Here is an 18340-nt window from a genome sequence, read left to right on the forward strand (position 1 = left end):
CTGATAACAGATTATTGAATGTCGCTGCATGGCTGATAAGAGCTATAACATCCCATTGTGAGATGCTCCGCCCAGAGGGAGGAGCCAAGTATTCCTACCCAGATATAATCTGAGATTCTGGAATACCAGCACGGCTTCTCCACTGGATTCCTAGAGGAATGGCAGCTCCCTTTTTTTCCACTGGATCTTCAGAGGAAGACTCCACCCTTCTCCAGGATCCCTGCTCCAGCAGAACCACCCCTGGCACTGCAGGAGGGCTGCAGCCACAATTCCAATTGGACTGCTACCAACACCCTGACCAACAGGGTGTCAGGTTGTGTTCTGACTCTGTCAGTGTTGTTTTAGTTTACAACATTGTTTATTTTATCCTTTTATTCTCTTCCCTATTAAAAAACTGGTTTTTCCTGCTCCCATATATTTTGCCTGAGAGTCCCTTAATTTAAAATTTATAGCAATTGGGAGGGGTGGGGAGGGTTTACATTCTCCATTTCAGGGGAGGCTCCTGCCTTCCTTAGCAGATTCCTGTCTTTCCAAACCAAGACTCCGAGTTTGTGTCTTATTCTCACTCAAATTTAGGTCTAATGATTCCTAAGCGGGTGTTTCACCTTGATCAGGTGAATTTCAGGTCCATGACTTAAAAACCTGGTGTTATGCTGACCACATGTTGGCAAAGGACATCCTGGAAGGACATCCACTCTGTGGGATAAATTCCATAAATAAAGCTAAATAATAAAGATAAATCCAGCTCAAGGAGCAGCCATGGGACACCTCAGCTGCAGATCTGAGGGCTGGCAAGCTTGGGCTCAGCTCAACAGTTCCAGGCACAGACTTACTTCCCAAAAACAGGATTCAGCTGCTTGGAGATGTAGTTCTCCTTGTCCTTGATGTCCGTCTTGCCCAGCTTGATGGCGATGTAGGGATCGGCTTTCCCGTTGATGTCAGCTGGGTGGAGGTCTGTGGCCTGCAGGGAACAGGTGGGATGGGTCAGCGCTGTCCACAGCAGCCGAGGATTCAGGGATGGGCCCGTTCTCCATCCCTGATCATGGATTTCTCTTTGGGCCAGGTCTTATGAGCTCTCAGAGAAGCCATCACACCCAAGATAACTCAGCTACCCTGAAGGGCATAAAATTATCAGGATGGCTTCTGAGGTACTGTTGGAAACAGAAAAAGTCTTAATAAAAGGTAAAATAAAGCTCTTTCAGAGAAAACCCGAGCCAGGGGCAAGAAGTTCTTGCTCCTTCTAAAAGGAGCAATAATTGCTCCACAAAAGCAATTATTTCCTTAGATAGCTCAGCTACCCGGAACAGCATAAAATTATCAGGATGGCTTCTGAGGTAGTGTTGGAAACAGAAAAAGGTTTAATAAAAGGTAAAATAACAAAGCTCTTACAGAGAAAAGCCCAATCCAGGGGCAAGAGGTTTTTGCTCCTGCTAAAACACTCCACAAAAGAGATTATTTCCTGAGATAGTTCAGCTACCAAGAATGGCATAAAATTATCAGGATGGCTTCTGAGGTAGTGTTGGAAAGAGAAGAAGTCTTAACAAAAGGCAAAATAAAGCTCTTTCAGAGAAAAACCTGAATCAGGGGCAAGAGGTTCCTGCTGCTGCTAAAACACCCCACAAAAGCAATTATTTCCTTTGTTCTCTTCTTTTTCTAGTGAATTACCTAGGCGAGACCTCTTGGGCTCTGTCCAGTTGGCAACCCCAGGTCTGAGTTGAAGCCTCAAAGGTGCTATGAGGTGTCCTTTTACAAACTGAGGCGAGAAACTTGTGGGCTTTTTGCCTTTTTAAGCAGACAAAGGATAATTTGGTCACTCCATCACATTCCTACACCCTGAGAACACCGGGCCACTTCAGTCCCTAAACAGAGTGTCTTGGATTGAAATGGGGATGAAATAGTGTCTTGGATTAAACTGGGAATATTCCTGCCTCAGGTAAATCCCTGTCCTGGTTTAGGGAGAGTTTGGAGCTGGCCTTGTTCTGAGATGTCACCACAGTGACCTTTGGAATCTCACCCAAGGCAAGAAAAAGACTCTCAGGAAACACCGCCAGCAAAAACCTGGCCAAGATGCTGAGATATCCATCCCCTTCCCATCGTGTTCTCTTCATGGTGGATTCTCCCCAGAGAGGGGGTGAGGACCCCCAAACTCTCCAGTTCCACCTCCAAGCATGGCACAGCAGCAGATGAGAACACTTCCACCCAGTCCTGGCTGGTTTGGGGTTTGAACAAGCTGTGTCTGCTACTCCAGCATGATGATGGATGGGAGATTCCATATCCCAATGGGAAGCAGCTCGGATGGAGAACCAGGCTGGTGGGAAATGGAGCCAAACACTGGGACAAGGTGGTAGCAAAGGGCAGCCCAGGTGCTTCCAGCAGGATGGAGATCCCTCCCAAGTGCCTAGCTGCAGAACCTCACGTTTGCCACACACAAATTCCCACTCACCCTCACGATGTAGACTCGGACCAGCACATTGATGGGGTCATTGCTGGGGATCCCCTGGAACATCCCAAAGGTGGGGTCATATCCTGCCTCCTTGCTGATGTCATCAGGGAGCGGTACTTTGTAGACGCACATGGAGCCCTGGTGTGAGGGAGGGAATGAACCAACTGAGTCCTGCTGTCCAGGGCCTCCAGGGAGGCAAACCCACCCCAAAACAGCCTCCCCATAATTCTGGCCAGAATTCCTAACCACTCACCTTGAACCTCCCCACTATCCGCTCCTCCTCCGTGGCGTTGTCGTCGTTGTCCCCAATCTTCCCCCGGAGCAGGTTGAAGGTGTGCAGCCAATCCTCAAAGTTGTCAAACTCTGATTCCAGCTCTTTGTTGAAGACCTGAGATGGAAAAAAAAGTTTAAAGGAGGGAATTTGGGATAAAAACAAAGGTGAGGAAAAGATGTGGGGAGTACTCAATCAGCTCAGAAGGAATGAGGGGTGGGACAAGAGGAAGTGGTTTCAAGCTGTACCGGGGAGGTTCAGATGGGATATTGGGAATAATTTCCTCATGGAAAGAGTGGCCAGGCCTTGGCAGGGGCTGCCCAGGGAAATTTGGAGTGCCCGTCCCTGGAAGTGTCCCAAGATAAATCCCTAGGAGAGATGTCCCAAAGCACATCATCCCCACAATTAGGTACTTCCTCAGAAGCACCCCCAGTACCTTGAGTTCATCGATCTTCTGCTTGTTCTTCTTCTCAGGGAGCTCAGGGACTGGCTGCTGCTTCTTTTTCTTGTCATCTTTGGGTGCCTTGGACTTGTCCTTGTCCTTATCCTTGTCCTTGTCCTTGTTCTTCACCTGGGCCTTGGAGCCTTTCATGGGAGAGTCACAAAGTTTGGCATCACTCCATGTCTGGGGGGAGCAGTGCAGAGATAGGAGATGGAAAGGAAGGAGGGAGGGAGGGAGGGAGGGAAGAGGGAGGGGATGGAAATGAGAGTGAGGAGAGGTAGGGAAGATCTAGAAAGGCTTGGATAAGGTTCTTCAAAGAAGAGGAGCATGAAAGCTGCCAGCTGCCACTGCCTGCAAGTCCCATCCCAGCCCTGACCTGTCATTCCTTGGCTCTGTATCACAGCGTCTCCAGCAGCCTGGAGTTCTCTGTGCAGGAAATTTCAGGGCTGACCTGAGCAGGAATCACTTGGAGGACTACAAAACATCACTTGGAGGACTACAGAACATGGGCAGAGCCCTCTGACACCAGTGAGAAAACCTGGTCCTGCCCACAGCAGGAATGGTGTGGCCAGCAGGAGCAGGGAGGTCATTCTGCCCCTGTACCTCGCACTGGTGAGATCACACTTTGAGTGCTGTGTCCCTCAGGTTGGGAAGGATGTTGAGAACCTGGGGAGTGTCCAGAGGAGGCAACGAGGCTGGAGAGGGGCTGGGAACATAAACCCTGTGAGGAACCACTGAGGGAGCTGGGGGTGTTCAGCCTGGAGCAAAGGAGACTCAGGGGTGCCCTCATCACTCTCTACACCCCCCTGAAAAGTGCCTGTGCTCAGGTGGGACTGGGCTCTTTCTCCAGGAACTGGCAGAGCCAGAGCACACAGCCTTAAGCTGTGCCAAGGGAAATCTAGGTTGGATATCAGGAAAAAGTTTTTCACAGGAAGAGTGATGAAGTTCTGGAATGTTCTGCTCAGGGAGGTGGTGGAGTCACCATCCCTGGGTGTGTTTAACAAAGCCTGGATGTGGCACTGGGTGCCAGGGTTGAGTTGAGGTGTTGGGGCTGGGTTGAACTTGATGATCTTGGAGGTCTCTTCCAACCTTGTGATTCTGTGAATTTTGGGAATTTTCTTCCTCCTACCAGAGACTTCTCCTGCTTTATGGAGCCTGAGGTGTGGAACCCCAGCCTGGGAATACAGAGGGGACAGTGCTTGATGCTGCTGCCCTTGGATTGTCCAGGACCAGCTGCAGCCACAGGTTAGCAGAATCTCGTTTGGAGCAACCACCAGCCACAGAGAGCTGGGAAGAGGCTGCTGGAAAAGGTGAATTCAAGGAAAACCCCTTCCCCTCTCTGCAATCCCTGTCCCTTGGTGTCTCTGCCAGCTTTCATGAGGGCTGGAACTTAACCAGTGATGGGGACAGACAGAGGGAAAAACATGGATGAGGAAAGGGGGAAGGAGTGGGAGAGCCAAGGGAAATGGATCATTCTAAAAAGAAATAAAACCCCAGAGGACACCAGTGCAAGCCCAGAAGAACCTGCTCAGAGTTGTCTCAAAGCTCAGCCAGAAAGACCTCATTTTTTCCGGGATACAAAGATTGATCTTCCAAAAGAAACTAGGCTCAGAATTTTACTCAGCTGAGGGGGTTTGCATCACCTGGGCACTACAACAACCCCCTGTCATGGGGACATGGAGCACATGGACAGCAAGGGTGGAATTCCTCAGGGATACCCTTCCCAGCCCTGCTGGTGGCATGGCCAGATGGACAAAGTCACCCTTGACCAGCCACTCCCAGGATTCTTGGCTGGCAAAATTTTTGGGACAAAATTAGTCTCCTGCAAATTTAGGCAAGGTCAGAATCCCACCTGACCTACAGACCTGAATTCCTTCAGAGACAAACACATTTATGGCGTCATTAATCTCATAATTTTATAAAATTATAATAAGTGAAAAATAATATATAATATAATATAATACATATTAATTAATATAATACATAATAATAATGTATAAAATTATATAACTCGATAAATTAGGTGAGAGAACTTGCCCTAAATTGTGTATTTGTCTTCACTGCCTGCATTAAGACAGCAGACAAAGAGTTTAACATGCAGGGAAAAACCCTGCAAAAACCCACAAAAATCGACCCTTTTTGGGAAAACACAACATGCTGGAAGTGTCTGGTTTGTCTGGAGAGCTGAGGCAGATTCTCAGAGGGATGTCCAAGCACCGAGAGGAATTCTGGTCCCACCTTTTCCTGCCATGTTCCCTCTCTTCCTCCCAGCCTTACCCTCTCCAATCTCCATCTCCTCCTTCTCCTCTGCTTCTGCCGCGGCCGTTTCCTGCTGCCGGAGTTGCTGGTGGAGAAAGGAAACCACTGGATATTAGGAACAATTTTTTCCTGGAAAAGCTGCCCGGGGCAGTGATGGAGTTCCCATCTCCAGAGGGATTTGAAGCCACATGAATGTGGCACTTGGGGACAGAGTGGTGGCCTTGGCAGTACTGAGTAATGGTGGGACTTGATGGTCTCCAAGGGCTTTTGCAGCATGAACAATTCTGGGATTCCATAATTGTTGGAACCCAGGGCACAAGGAATATTTCTCTTTCTGTCCTGAGAAGTCCTGACCCCCAGGAGAACACTGCTTTTAACCTGCATCCATGGAAAAACCTTCCAGGACTTTGGGATGGATTGGAATCTACTACAAGTATGTGAAATAGATAATAGTGAAGTTTATCACAGGGTGAAAAATTTAAGAGTTTTGGGTTTTTAGTATGGAGGTGGATAGGAGACAAGATGGAGGATTTTGGGTGTTGTCTGATCTCCTTCTTGTCCTTCATCTACTCCATTTTCTGCAGTGTTGGTGGCACAGAGGGATTGGTTAGAAAGAGCCGCAATGCAGGTGTTGCATGAACAGACAAATAATTAGTTATTGGTAAAAAGGTAGAAATAAAATATGTTCTAAGATTAATTGGACAAAATAGCTTTAAAAGACCTTGAACCTGTGTGTCTTGTGACTTTTGGTGCCTTTCTCTTTGTATGCTAAGTCTGAGATTTAGAGGGAGTGCTGAACTTCTGATAAGAGAAAAATAAACAACCACCTGAAAACTGAAAAAACCAAAAGTCCCGTTTGTCTCTCAATTCTGGCACAGAACTTTTTGGGGTATCCCCATCAGGGGGATCCTCAGGGCGGGATGGGGGGGTTTCTACACATAATGAAGCACAGCCCCAAGGCTTTGGAAGGAGCTGGAATTAGGGGAGACCTCTCAGGAAGGAAACCATCTCCCCTGGATGCCCCTCCCTGCTGCTCCTCACCCACCTCCTTCATCGTCTCAATGGAAGCGAAGTACTTGGACCACCAGTCCAACATGCTCTCATCTGGCTCCTCCTCCTCCACTTCCTCCCCACCTCCTCCTCCTCCTCCTCCTTTCTTCTTCTTCTTCTTTTTCTCCTTCTCTTCCTCGGTCTGAAGGGACAAGGGAAGAGCAGACAGGGAAGGGGAGGGATCAGGTGAGAGGCAATCATTTCTAGAAGTACCAAAGTGAAGCACCCAAGGAGGGAAAACCCCCCAGGTTTGGGAGCCTCATGAACTTTCTCCCTTTCAAAGCCACAGAACACCCAAGGGTGACCAAGGTTTTGGAGAAAGTGCCAGAATCATGGAATAGTTTGGATGGGAAGGGACCTTAAAGCTCATCCAATGCCAATCCTGACATCTTCCACCATTCCAGGTCATTCCAAGCCCCATCTAACCTGGCCTTGGACGCTTCCAGGGATGGGGCAGTCCCACAACACCCCCACATTTCCATCATCCTATTTACCCGTGCATTTCCCAGGCTACATCTCTGGAATCTTCTATGGCAAGAGTCAAACTGTGCCCAGCAAAGCACCTTGGGTCCCCTTGGTGGGGAAAAGGAACCTTTCCCAGCTGGTACCCGGTTGTGGTGGCAATATCCAGCATCCCTCCCCCTATACTGGGACAGCTGGGATGAAAAATCCTGGCCCAAAAGAGCTCCCCAAACTGCAGGGACAAGGCCACTGCCACATCCCTTGACGGGACAGTGAGCTGTGTCTGTTGTGGGACAGAGGGGTGATGTCCCTGCCTGGCTCGGGCTGGGGAGGGTGTCTGGTCCATCAGAAGTGGCATGGAAGGGCTGGAGAGGGAGCAGGGAGTTGGGAGTAGGGATGCAGAGAAGATCCATCACTTACCACATCCACCTTCACCACTGCATCGGAATTCTGCCACCCCGGGATGAAAGGGAACAGAGAGAGGGAGAGTAGGTTAAGGACACACCCTCAGCTGAGTGCAAATCATCATTCCCAGAGTGGTTTGGGTGGGTAGGGACCTTAAAGCTCATCTCATCCCACCCCCTGCCATGGGTAGGGACACCTCCCACTGTCCCATGCTGCTCCCAGCCCCATTCAACCTGGCTCTGGACACTTCCAGGGCTCCAGGGTCAGGCACAGCTTCTCTGGGAATTCCATCCCAGCCTCTCTCCACCCTCCCAGGAAACAATTCCTAATCCCCAAGTTCCCATCCAGCCCTGTCCTCTTGCACTGGGAGCCATTCCCTGTGTCCTGTCCCTCATGCCTTGTCCCCATTCCATCCCCAGGTCTCCTGGAGGCCCTTCAGGCCCTGCAAGGGGCTCTGAGCTCTCCCTGGGTCCTTCTCCTCTCCAGGTGAGCACCTCCAACTCTCCCAGCCTGGCTCCAGAGCAGAGGGGCTCCAGCTCTTGGAGCATCTTGGCAGGAATCTGTTTTTGTGGAGGAAGCTCTGAAGCAGAAGGGTGGGAGAAAGAGTCGAAATTCCCATTCTGGGCACAAAAATGGGCACAGGCACACTGCCTCCCCAATTCAGGCTGAAATCCTTCAGAAATCTGTAATTCCATGAGGAAGGAGGTGCTGCCATACGGATACTCACGGCTTCCAGCTTCACCATCGTGTCCATCTTCTTGATAGGGACCTCAGGTTCCATGTTGACCACGATCTCCCCTGTGGGGCGAGAGCAATGGGCCCTGCTGGTCATGGCCAGGTAGCCGTTGAGGTGTTTGGCTGGACAGAGGACAGAAAAGGAGAAAGAGCAAGGGAGAGGGACAGTGTAGAGGAGAAACCAACAGTTTAGGTGAGATCCTACAGGATTCAGGTCAGAAAGTTAGACTTTAGGCAAGATCTTACAGGATTCAGGACAGAAAGTGAGAGTTCAGGTGAGATCCTACAGGATTAAGGCCAGAAAGTGAGAATTTAGGCAAGATCTTACAGGATTCAGGTTGGGAACTGAGATTTCAGGTGAGATCCCACAGAATTCAGGCCAGAAACTGGGAGTTCATATGGGAGTTGATATCCTACAGGTTTCAGGGCAGAAATTAATCTCAGGTGAGATCCCCCAGGATTTAGGCCAGAGCACATTGAGACCACCTTGTTTGGAGCAGTGGAAATAAGCACGGAGCCTTCAGCAGCACCAAAATCCCACCAAAGAGCAGAAGAAGGTGGGGGATAAGCAGGAAATGTCCAGAGAAGAAGAGACAGAGAAGATTGTCCTGAAAACCTCTGCTGGCTTGGACACAACCCCTGGTCCAGGTTTAGGGATTGGGAATGGGATCATGCTGGGAAGGGCAGTAGGGATCAGGGATGGGATCATGCTGGGAAGGAAAGTAGGGATTAGGAATGGGACCAAATTGAGAAGGCTGAGAAGGAAATTAGGGATTAGGAATGGGATTGTGCCACGAAGACCAGTGGGGATGAGGAATGGATCATGTTGGGAAGACTGGTAGGAATTAGGAATGGGATCATACTGGGAAGGGCAGTAGGGATTAGGAATGGGACCATGCTAGAAAGACTGGTAGGGAATAGGAATAGGATCAGACTGAGAAGGCTGAGAGGGAAATTATGGATTAGGAATGGGATTATGCTGAGGAGTAGGGATTAGGAATGGGATCATGCTGGGAAGGGCAGTAGGGATTAGGATTGGGATCCTGCTGGGAAGGGCAGTAGGGACCAGACTTGTCTTTGGGAATCTCGCCCAGCCTCCTGCCCCAAAACTGGGAGGAGAGGACTAATCCCCAAGGCTCCCAAGCCCTTGGCTGCTGGGGTGGGTGGGAAGTGGGTCTGGGATGGGTTTTCCTGCAGGTGCTGATGGATTGGGGTGGTTGGGGTCAGGAGGGGCCTGGACCTCTGATCTTTACAGCCACCACAGGGACTGAGTGTGGCCAAATCCTGCCCCAGTCCTGAGGAACATCTGAGGACTTGAGTCCTAAGATGCAAGATGTTGGAGGTAAACCTTGTTGGAGCTTGGGGTAGAGGGAATATATTTTTGTTTGTTTTGAGAAGTTTTGATTTTTAGAAGAATGCTGGTTTTAATCTTTGTTTATGGAAAAAGTTTCTAAGACTTTGGGATAAATTGGAATTTATGAATGAGTAAAATGGACATAGGAATTTATAGGTGTGTAAAATAGATAGTTTATTATAGGTTGAAAAAGCTTAGACTTTTGGGTTTTAGTATAGAGGTGGGTAGGAGATAAGATGAACTATTTTGGGTGTTGTTTGATCTCCTTTTTGTTTTTAATTTATTCTGTTTTTTATAGTGTTGGAAGTATGAAGTGATTGGTTAGAAAGAATCACAATGTAGATTTTGTGTAGGTAAACAAATAATTAGTTATTTGTAGAAATAAAGTATGTTTTAAGAATTAATTAAATAAAATAGTTTTAAAATACTTTAAATTTGTGGTTTGTAACTTTTAGTGGTTTTTTTAATATGCTAAGTCTAAGATGTAAATAGTATATATAAATATAAGTGCATAGATAGATATATAGTGCATAGATAGATATATCCATATAAGTAGATATATTGATATATAGTGTATATATAAATAGTGTATAGAATTTTTAATTAGAGAAAAATAAACAATAATGTGAGAATCAAAAGACTAAAAATCCTATTTGTTTTTCACTTTTACCACAAAATTTTTAGGGGCGTCCTCACACCGCTTGGAACCACAAAACTGCTGAAGTTGGGGTTTTCTTGGAGTTCTGGACCCAAAACCAGAATTTCTGCGGGTTAGCCAACCATCTCATGGTCTCACAGCCCATCCCACCTCCCTCTTCTCCCCGTGGACATCCCAGACCAGGTCCCTGTGTCCCAATCCTGGTACCTGCCATGTTCCAGTGCTGAGCTTTCTTGTCGGGTGGGCGGTAGATGAACTTGCGGAGGGAGCTGACGGTGTGGGAGCCCACCAGGGTGTAGCGCCCGAAGGCGCGGCAGTCCACCACGCGGATGTTCAGGGGCGGATGCAGCAGCTCGTTCTCAGGGAGGTCCTGGGGAGCAGGGCAGGGGTGGTCATCAGGGAATGGAAGTGGATGGTTTGGGGGTTGAGAAAGGCAGATGGGATTGGGAATGGGATTGTGCTGGGAAGGGTGGTAGGGGTTAGGAATGGGATCATATTGGGAAGGGAGTAGGGATTAGGAATGGGATCGTGCTGGGAAAAGCAATAGGGATTAGGAATGGGATCAGACTGAGAAAGATGTAAGGGATAAGGAATGGGATCATACTGGGGAGTAGGGATTAGGAATGGGATCAGACTGGGAAGGCTGGTAGGGATTAGAAATGGGATCATGCTGGGGAGTAGGGATTAGGAATGGGATCATGCTGGGAAAAGCAGTAGGGATTAGGAATGGGATCATACTGTGAAGGATGGTTGAGATCAGGAATGGGATCAGACTGGGAAAAACAGTAGAGATTAGGAATGGGGTCATGCTCAGAAGGAAAGTGGGGATTGGGAATGGGATCATACTGGGAAGGGCAATAGGAATCAGGAATGGGATCCTGCTGGGAAGGGCAGTAGGGATTAGGAATGGGATCATGCTGGGAAAAACAGTAGAGATTAGGAATGGGATCATACTGGGGAGTAGGGATTAGGAATGGAATCTTGCTGGGCAGTAAGGATTAGGAATGGGATCATGCTGGGAAGGGCAGTAGAGATTAGGAATGGGATCATGCTGGGAAGGGCAGTAGGGACCAGAACTGGGATCATGCTGAAGGAAGAAGCCCTGAGCTGCTCCAGAAATATGTGGCTTGGGAGCTCTCAGGTGAAGGAATGGTGTCCGTGTGCTCTATTGTTTTGGGAAAACTGGAGTAAAGAGCTTGGAGCCATGGTGGGCTCCAGAAATTACGGGTTCCAGCTGAGGGATCAGAGGGAAGGGCCACACTCACCACCTCGAACCACTTGACCAAAGTGCTGAAGTTGGGGTTTTTCTTGTAGTTCTGGATCAGGGCAGACTGGACGCCCTTCCCGGCACACTCAATGTCCACACGGGGTCGGTCCACCTGGGCCAGGTTCACTCTCTTCAGGTCCCTGAGCCCCCAGAACAAGATCTAGGGCAGGAAGAGAAGGAGGAGGAGGAGGGAGCATGTGAATGTGAGAGGGATGATCCCTGGGAGCTGGTTCTCCATGGAAAGGGATCCCACTGCTGGTGTCATCACAGGGCAGTGGTGGATCCCTGAGGTGTCCCCTTCCTGACACCCTGCAGCCCAAGACCTCCATCCTGTTGCCCTCGGCATTTTCCTGCTTTTCTCCTTTCCTGGCCTTTTCCTGCCCTGGGAATCCAGCTCTGTCCATCTGTGGTGGCTCTGGATCCAGTACTGATATCCTCCCATTGTCCCCATGGGATCAGTGTCACTGGGGAAACTTCCCTGTCCCTACCTGGGATAACAGACTGCCACCATCCAAAATTCCCCAAAATGGAGATTTCCCCACCTCCTTATTCCCCATGGCTGAATTAAAATTGTGAGGAACATTTATTGTGATGCGAACATGTGGAGAACCAGGAGCCAAAATCTCTTTGGAGACCTGGTCAGTGGCACCTCACCTGAGCAGAGACACCTTCACTCAGGGCTGAGATGTGCCCTGAACATCCCTGTGGGCCTTGACTGGGTCACGGATGTCCACCAGGACCTCCAAAGGACACATCACAAAATCATGGAATAATTTGGAAAAGCCCTTCAGGACCATCGAGTCCAACCTGTGACCTGTCCCCACCTTGTCTCCAGCCCAGAGCACTCAGTGCCACATCCAGGCCTTCCCTGGACACCTGCAGGGATGGACACTCCAAACCTCCCTGGGCAGCCCCTGCCAAAGCCTGACCACTCTTTCCACAGAGAAATTCCTCCTGATGTCCAACCTGAGCCTGCCCTGCCCCAGCCTGAGGCCATTTCCCCTTGTCCTTTCCTTGTTCCCTGGCACCAGAGCCCAACCCCCTCTAGCTGTCCCCTCCTGTCAGGGACTTGTGCAGAGCCACAAGGTCCCCCTTGAGCTTCCTTTTCTCCAGGCTGAGCCCCTTCCCAGCTCCCTCAGCCTCTCCTGGGGCTCCATTCCCTTCCCAGCTCCCTCAGCCTCTCCTGGGGCTCCATTCCCTTCCCAGCTCCCTCAGCCTCTCCTGGGGCTCCATTCCCTTCCCAGCCCCATTCCCTTCCCTGGACACGCTCCAGCCCCTCCAGGTCTCTCCTGTCAGGAGGGGCCCAGAGCTGCCCCCAGCACTGGAGGTGCCTCAGCAGTGCCAGCACAGGAGACAGGCACTGCCCTGCATTTTGCCCACACTGTTTTGGATACAAAATTCTCCTTTAGATATCCATGGATACATGAGGGTCTTCCCATCCTCGTTTCCTGAGGTTGATGGGATAGAGAACACCTGAGCTACGGGATTGCTTTGGGAACAGATGATCCCGCTCCATGTCCATCTCTAACATTCCCTGAGCTGCATCTCAGCCCAGGTGCTGCTCACTCGCCGTCCAGCCCAGGTTTGACAGTAAGGAATGATCCAATTCTCTGGATTCCCTGTTTTTTTTAGGGATGCTGCAGCCTGATTCCCAGAACAGCCATGACAGACAGATTCTTGACTCCCAGCCCCCTCCTGCCCTTCCAACACCCTTGGAGATGTTCTCCAGCCCCACAATGCTCCACATGGACATTGGTTACCTCCACTCTGTATCTGCTCAGCACTGGCCGAATTCCCAGCGGCACTGGCAGGATGGGACCTCGGTCCATGTCCGTGGGGCCGTCGATGGGGGGCAGGTCTGATTTACCCCCAGGGCCAATCTGGAAGAGATGGATCACTGGTTGGATCTGCTCCTCTGAGCTGCTGGGAAGCAGTTTTTGGTCCTTCTCACAGAATTGTGGAATCACAGATTGGTTTGGGTTGGAAGGGACCTCAAATATCAGCTCATTCCAAACCCTGCCACTGATTCCAGAGGGAGTTGGGCCATGTCTCAGCTGGATCTGGTCCCAGTTGTTGGATCTGGGGTGTCTCAGAGAGCTGAGAGCCCAGAGCAGGTGCTTTGGGAAGAGGAAATCACAGGAGCAGAAGGTGCTGGGAGTTCCACACAGAACAGTCCCCAGAGCAATCCAAACTTCTCAGCCCACCAATGCAGCCCATCCCAGGGTTGTTCCATCCCGGAATTGCACCTGCTGGGCTGTGTGTGAGGAAATGGAGATGTGGTCCCAGAGCTCAACCCAGGAGCAGGTTTAAGGTCCCATTTCCAGCCCAGGGCTCAGTAAAGATCAAATATCACAGGTGAGCTATTCCCTCAGTCCAAGGAAAACTAGAAGGAAAGGGCTTGGATGAGCACCTGCCCTGGCAGAAAAGGAGGTGGGAAAAGCATTCCAGTGGATGGGACACGAGGCACAAAAGTGGAAGAATTTAACTCTGGTACTGCCCCCTGCCATGCGGTTGGAATTCAAGGGTCTTTGAAGTCCATGCCACCTTTCCAGGCGGCTCCAAGCCCCATCCCACCTGGCCTTGGACCTTTCCAGGTGTCTTTGATGAGCAACAGGTGGTTGATCATCCAAGGGGAACTACAAGGGTCCAGCAGACCAACGACCAGGTGAATAGGGGGGCAGTTATTCCCGGTTATTCAGAGTTACCCAATTCTCTGTAAGTTAACCCCTCTCCCTTCCAACCCTGCACCCATTCTTCCCATCCCTTTGTCCCACTGGCACCTGGAGCAGCTCAAAGGCAGCCAGCAGGTCCCCGGCTGTGGCGTTGCCGCGGTAGATCTGGTAATATTCCAGCTGCGGTGGGAAGCGTGGCGGGCAGTACTCCTCATCTGACATCTTCACCACTGGCTTGGCAAACGTCCGGCCCATGAAGTCGGCTTTTCCCTAGGGAAAGAACCATTGGTGTTGAGGTTCCAAGATGGGAATTCTAAATTTAGCCCTGTGGTTCTCTCCAGGAGAATTTGAGGTTCAAAATCCAACATGAGAATTCCAAAAGTAGCCCCATGGTTCTCTCCAGGAGCACTTGGGGTTGGGGGTCCAACATGAGAATTCCAGATTTAGCCCTGTGGTTCTCCTCAATAGCACTTGGTGTTGGGGTTCCAGCATGGGAATTCGAAGATTAGCCCCATGGTTCTCCCCGGAAGCCCTTAAGATTGGGAATCCAGCATGAGAATGCCAAGATTAGCTCTGTGGTTCTCCTCAGGAGCACTTGAAGTTGGGGATCCAACATGGGAATTCCAAATTGAGCCCCATGGTTCTCCCCAAAAGCACTTGGGGTTGGGAATCCAACATGGGAATTCCAAAATCAGCCCTGTGAATCTCCCCAGGAGCACTTGGGTTTGGGGATCCAGCATGAAAATTCCAAAATTTGCCCTGTGGTTCTCTTTCAGGGCACTTAGGATTGGGGATCCAGCACAGAAATTCCAAATTAACCCTGCAATTCTCTCCATCGTGGTCGAAACAGGAATGGGATCAATACTCTGGCCTTGGGATGCCAAAGCTCAGGGATAACTTTCAGTCCTGACTCCTTGAAGGAGGTTTGGGACAGCTGAAGATTGGGACAGTAAGGAGACCAGGGATGAGCACTTTTCCCAAATGGAAACCCTCCTTGGCTACAGCCTCTTTCTTCCCTCTCCGAAAACAAGATTCGTCTGAGATTCATGAGCAGTAGAGGCTCCGTGGGAGATTTGGAAGGAGCATTCTCCATGGATCAGGGAAAAACTCCCCAAATCCTCTGCCTCCAAATCTGGAGAGATCCTGGCTTCCAAACCACGCACAATTTCCTGGGATTTTCTCACCACAGTGTCTTGATCGTAGATCTCGATGACGATGATGGGAGGGTCATCCCGCATCTCGTGAGCTTCCCCGTACAGCTCCACATTGTCAAACACCAGGAGCTGGTCCCAAGTTGGGCACAGGGTCTCGTTGAGAACCTGGGGAAATGGGAGAGATTCCTACTGCTCCAGGAATGGACCAGGATCCTGGGAAAGGGTGGCAGGTAGGGTTGCTGTGTGTTTTTTGGATTGGGAATCACCCAGGGATTCTTCTGAGGAAGAAAATCCAATCGCAGATGAGCAGAGCTGGGTTATTCCCAGGCTTCCTAAAGCTTGGCAACCCTTGGACTGGGAAGGGAAGACTAAAAAAATCACTTTAATATGACCCAGTTCTGCCTAAACTGGCAGGAAATCACTGGGAATCACAAGGAATCATAGAGAATTGTGGGGAATTGCAGCCACCAGGATGAGGGACATAAATTGGGAATGGGCTCCTGGGGAGAGATCTCCTGGAAACCAGCAGTGCCCAGTTCCAGAGCTGCTGGGCTATTCCCACCGCAGGAGCCCAGAACCAGCCTGATCCTCATTTATGGGATTTGTGCCATGGGAACTTACAGAGCCAGCCATCCCCACACCCCCAGGAATCCCAGGAATGTTCACCTCGGTGCACTGGCTCTGGGAGATGAAGAAGACCCGAGCGAAGGGATCCGAGAGGCCGCTGCTGTCAGCTGCGAACAAACTCCTGGCTTGGTACATGTGGGCTCGCAGCTGGAACACCTGTTTCTCTGGAAGAGAGAGGGAGTGGGATGGGATGGGATGGGATGGGATGGGATGGGATGGGATGGGATGGGATGGGATGGCCTCTGGGCTCCTGTCCATATATAGATGCTCGTGTTGAATCATAACTTTAAAAGGTTAAGATTTCAGCTGAAGGTTAGAACTAGTTCATATTGAAGTTAGATGCACCAATGATAGGTTAATGATTATTAGATGCTTAAGCTAAAATTAATTGTTATATTATGAGCTCATTTGTATAAGGAAGTGGAGCAAGTGAACCATTATAGGAACATACTACGTTGGGAAGGACGAAAGTTTGATGAGAAAGTCTCACACATATGTATGCTTGGCAGAAAGATTTTTGAATATAGAACATGAAGAAGTAATAGAGATGGTAGCAAGTTTTGATATAGAAGAAAAGAATTGCTGAGCCAGTCCTACTGGATAACCAAGGAGGCAAGGGGTGTGTTAGAAAGGGTTTTTATGACTTGGAGCAAAGGATAAACCCACCTGAAACAAGATGTTTTTACCAAGCAGAAAGAGAGCACAGGCAAACAAGCCTGCCTATGTGGCAAATAGAAAAAAGGTCTCAGAATTTTCCACCGCAAGAAAACTGAAAAACAACTTCTAGCTTAAACTGTAATGTACTAACTTTTAGTGATTGGAGAACAGTAACATGAATATGGTAATTATAGTAGTTATGATAGGCTATAGGTAAAAGTTAAGGTATAGATTTGTTCTGCTGTATTAAGATGCTCAGCAAAGAAAAGTATATAATGCATTTGTAGCCAAAATTAAAGAGTCTTCAGGCTTGTCTGGAGTTGACAGCTGTAGGCACAGGCTCTGTTGCCCACAGCCTTGGACTGCTGTAACTCCTGGATGTAATAAACTGCACTTTGAAGAGCTGTCTGGAGTCCCGCATCCCTCATTTGAACTTTTACAGTGGCGCCCAACGTGGGGCACCATTAGTAAGAGCCTGAATGAGGGATGTGTTTCTGCAGAACTGCCTGCAGCTGGAGCTGACAGCTGCATGCACAGACTCTGCCACCCACAACCTGGACTGCTGTAACATCTTGGATACAATAAATTCCATTTTGAAGAGCTGCCTGGAGTCCTGCATCTCTCATTCTGGCTCTTACTGTGGCGCCCAACATGGGGCACCATTAGTAAGAACCCGAATGAGGGATGTGGGTCTGCAGGCCTGCCTGCAGCTGGAGCTGACAGCTGTGGGCGCAGGCTCTGTCACCCATGACCCTGGCCTGCTGTAATGCCTTGGATGTAATAAACTGCATTTTGAAGAGCTGCCTGGAGTCCTGTGTCTCTCATTTGAGCTTTTACAGTGGCACGCAACGTGGGGCACCATTAGTAAGAGCCTGAATGAGGGATGCAGGACTCCAGGCCAGCCTGCAGCTGGAGCTGACAGCTGTGGGCGCAGGCTCTGCCATCCACAACCCTGGACTGCTGTAACATCTTAGATGTAATAGACTCCATTTTGAACAGCCACCTGGAGTCCCACATCCCTCATTCCAGTTCTTACTCTACTGAAATCAGTAGAATAATGCCCAGCACCTGGACTCTGTGTCAATCCATCATGAAGCAGGGGAGCTTGAATCATGCCAGAGGGTCACAGAGACCTGACCAAGACCTTGCTGACTTCATCCCTGGGACCACCGACCCAATTCTAGACCATTGACCCAATTCAAGAGAAGAACTGTACACTCGTGAAGGACTAATAACCTCATCTTAATACAAAGGGGGATGGGAGGTGCTGGGGTTGTGCACATGAATTCATTTGGGAAATCAATAGAAGGCAAAAATCCTTGTGGGGTGCGGTCACGCATTTTGGGGACAACCTCCTTGCTGCCCCCCAGCATAATAAACACACCACTTTCTACCTTTGACTAATTAGAGAGTCTTTGTCCGTGATTTTTGGTTTTAATGATTCAGTATCCCCATTCATCTGTTTAGCCCAGAACTAATGTTTGCACCTTTAAGATTGGTTCTGAGGGCCAAGGTGGGGAAGAAGAAGTGTTCAATTTGTTTTCAGACACTGCACTCACTACTCTACATCCTGCTCCTGGACTGTGCTGTCTGCGGATGGACAGACAGCAGGACGGAGCTCTCCTTTGCCTTTAGTTAGTTTTTAGCTAGCTGAGGCAAAGAAGTTTCCTGGACTGTGTTTTTTTTCTTTTCTTTGGAGCTGTTTAACCCTGCTCTGGACTGAACACCCAGAGGAGCACCAGCAGCTCCACCAGTGGCCCACTGGGCTGGGCCTGGGCCGTGGCATTTCCAGTGCCAGAGGGACTGATAAGAGACTGAGTGAGCTAAGCTACAGCCCACAGAGGGTTTTCCTGAGTTTGTCATCTCTTTTGGAGCAGCAAGAGG

The 18340-nt window shown here is 49.6% G+C and overlaps 1 protein-coding gene across 2 annotated transcripts in view; it reads right to left on the reverse strand.

The window, feature by feature from the left end:
* Positions 1-18340, reverse strand: part of OTOF (otoferlin) — a 100421-nt gene that overhangs the window by 13443 nt on the left and 68638 nt on the right. For both annotated transcript variants that reach the window (XM_058020825.1, XM_058020826.1), the window contains 14 exons: positions 15839-15963; positions 15203-15337; positions 14127-14288; positions 13107-13226; positions 11345-11506; positions 10287-10449; positions 8060-8190; positions 7348-7377; positions 6461-6607; positions 5434-5500; positions 3151-3299; positions 2697-2831; positions 2444-2581; positions 834-961 (listed from right to left, as the gene is read on the reverse strand). In XM_058020825.1, coding sequence (XP_057876808.1) covers positions 834-961; positions 2444-2581; positions 2697-2831; positions 3151-3299; positions 5434-5500; positions 6461-6607; positions 7348-7377; positions 8060-8190; positions 10287-10449; positions 11345-11506; positions 13107-13226; positions 14127-14288; positions 15203-15337; positions 15839-15963 — 1792 coding nt within the window. The remainder of the gene's footprint in view (positions 1-833; positions 962-2443; positions 2582-2696; positions 2832-3150; positions 3300-5433; positions 5501-6460; positions 6608-7347; positions 7378-8059; positions 8191-10286; positions 10450-11344; positions 11507-13106; positions 13227-14126; positions 14289-15202; positions 15338-15838; positions 15964-18340) is intronic.

This window comes from Melospiza georgiana, chromosome 3 (assembly GCF_028018845.1).
Source record: "Melospiza georgiana isolate bMelGeo1 chromosome 3, bMelGeo1.pri, whole genome shotgun sequence".
Lineage (NCBI taxonomy): Eukaryota > Metazoa > Chordata > Aves > Passeriformes > Passerellidae > Melospiza > Melospiza georgiana.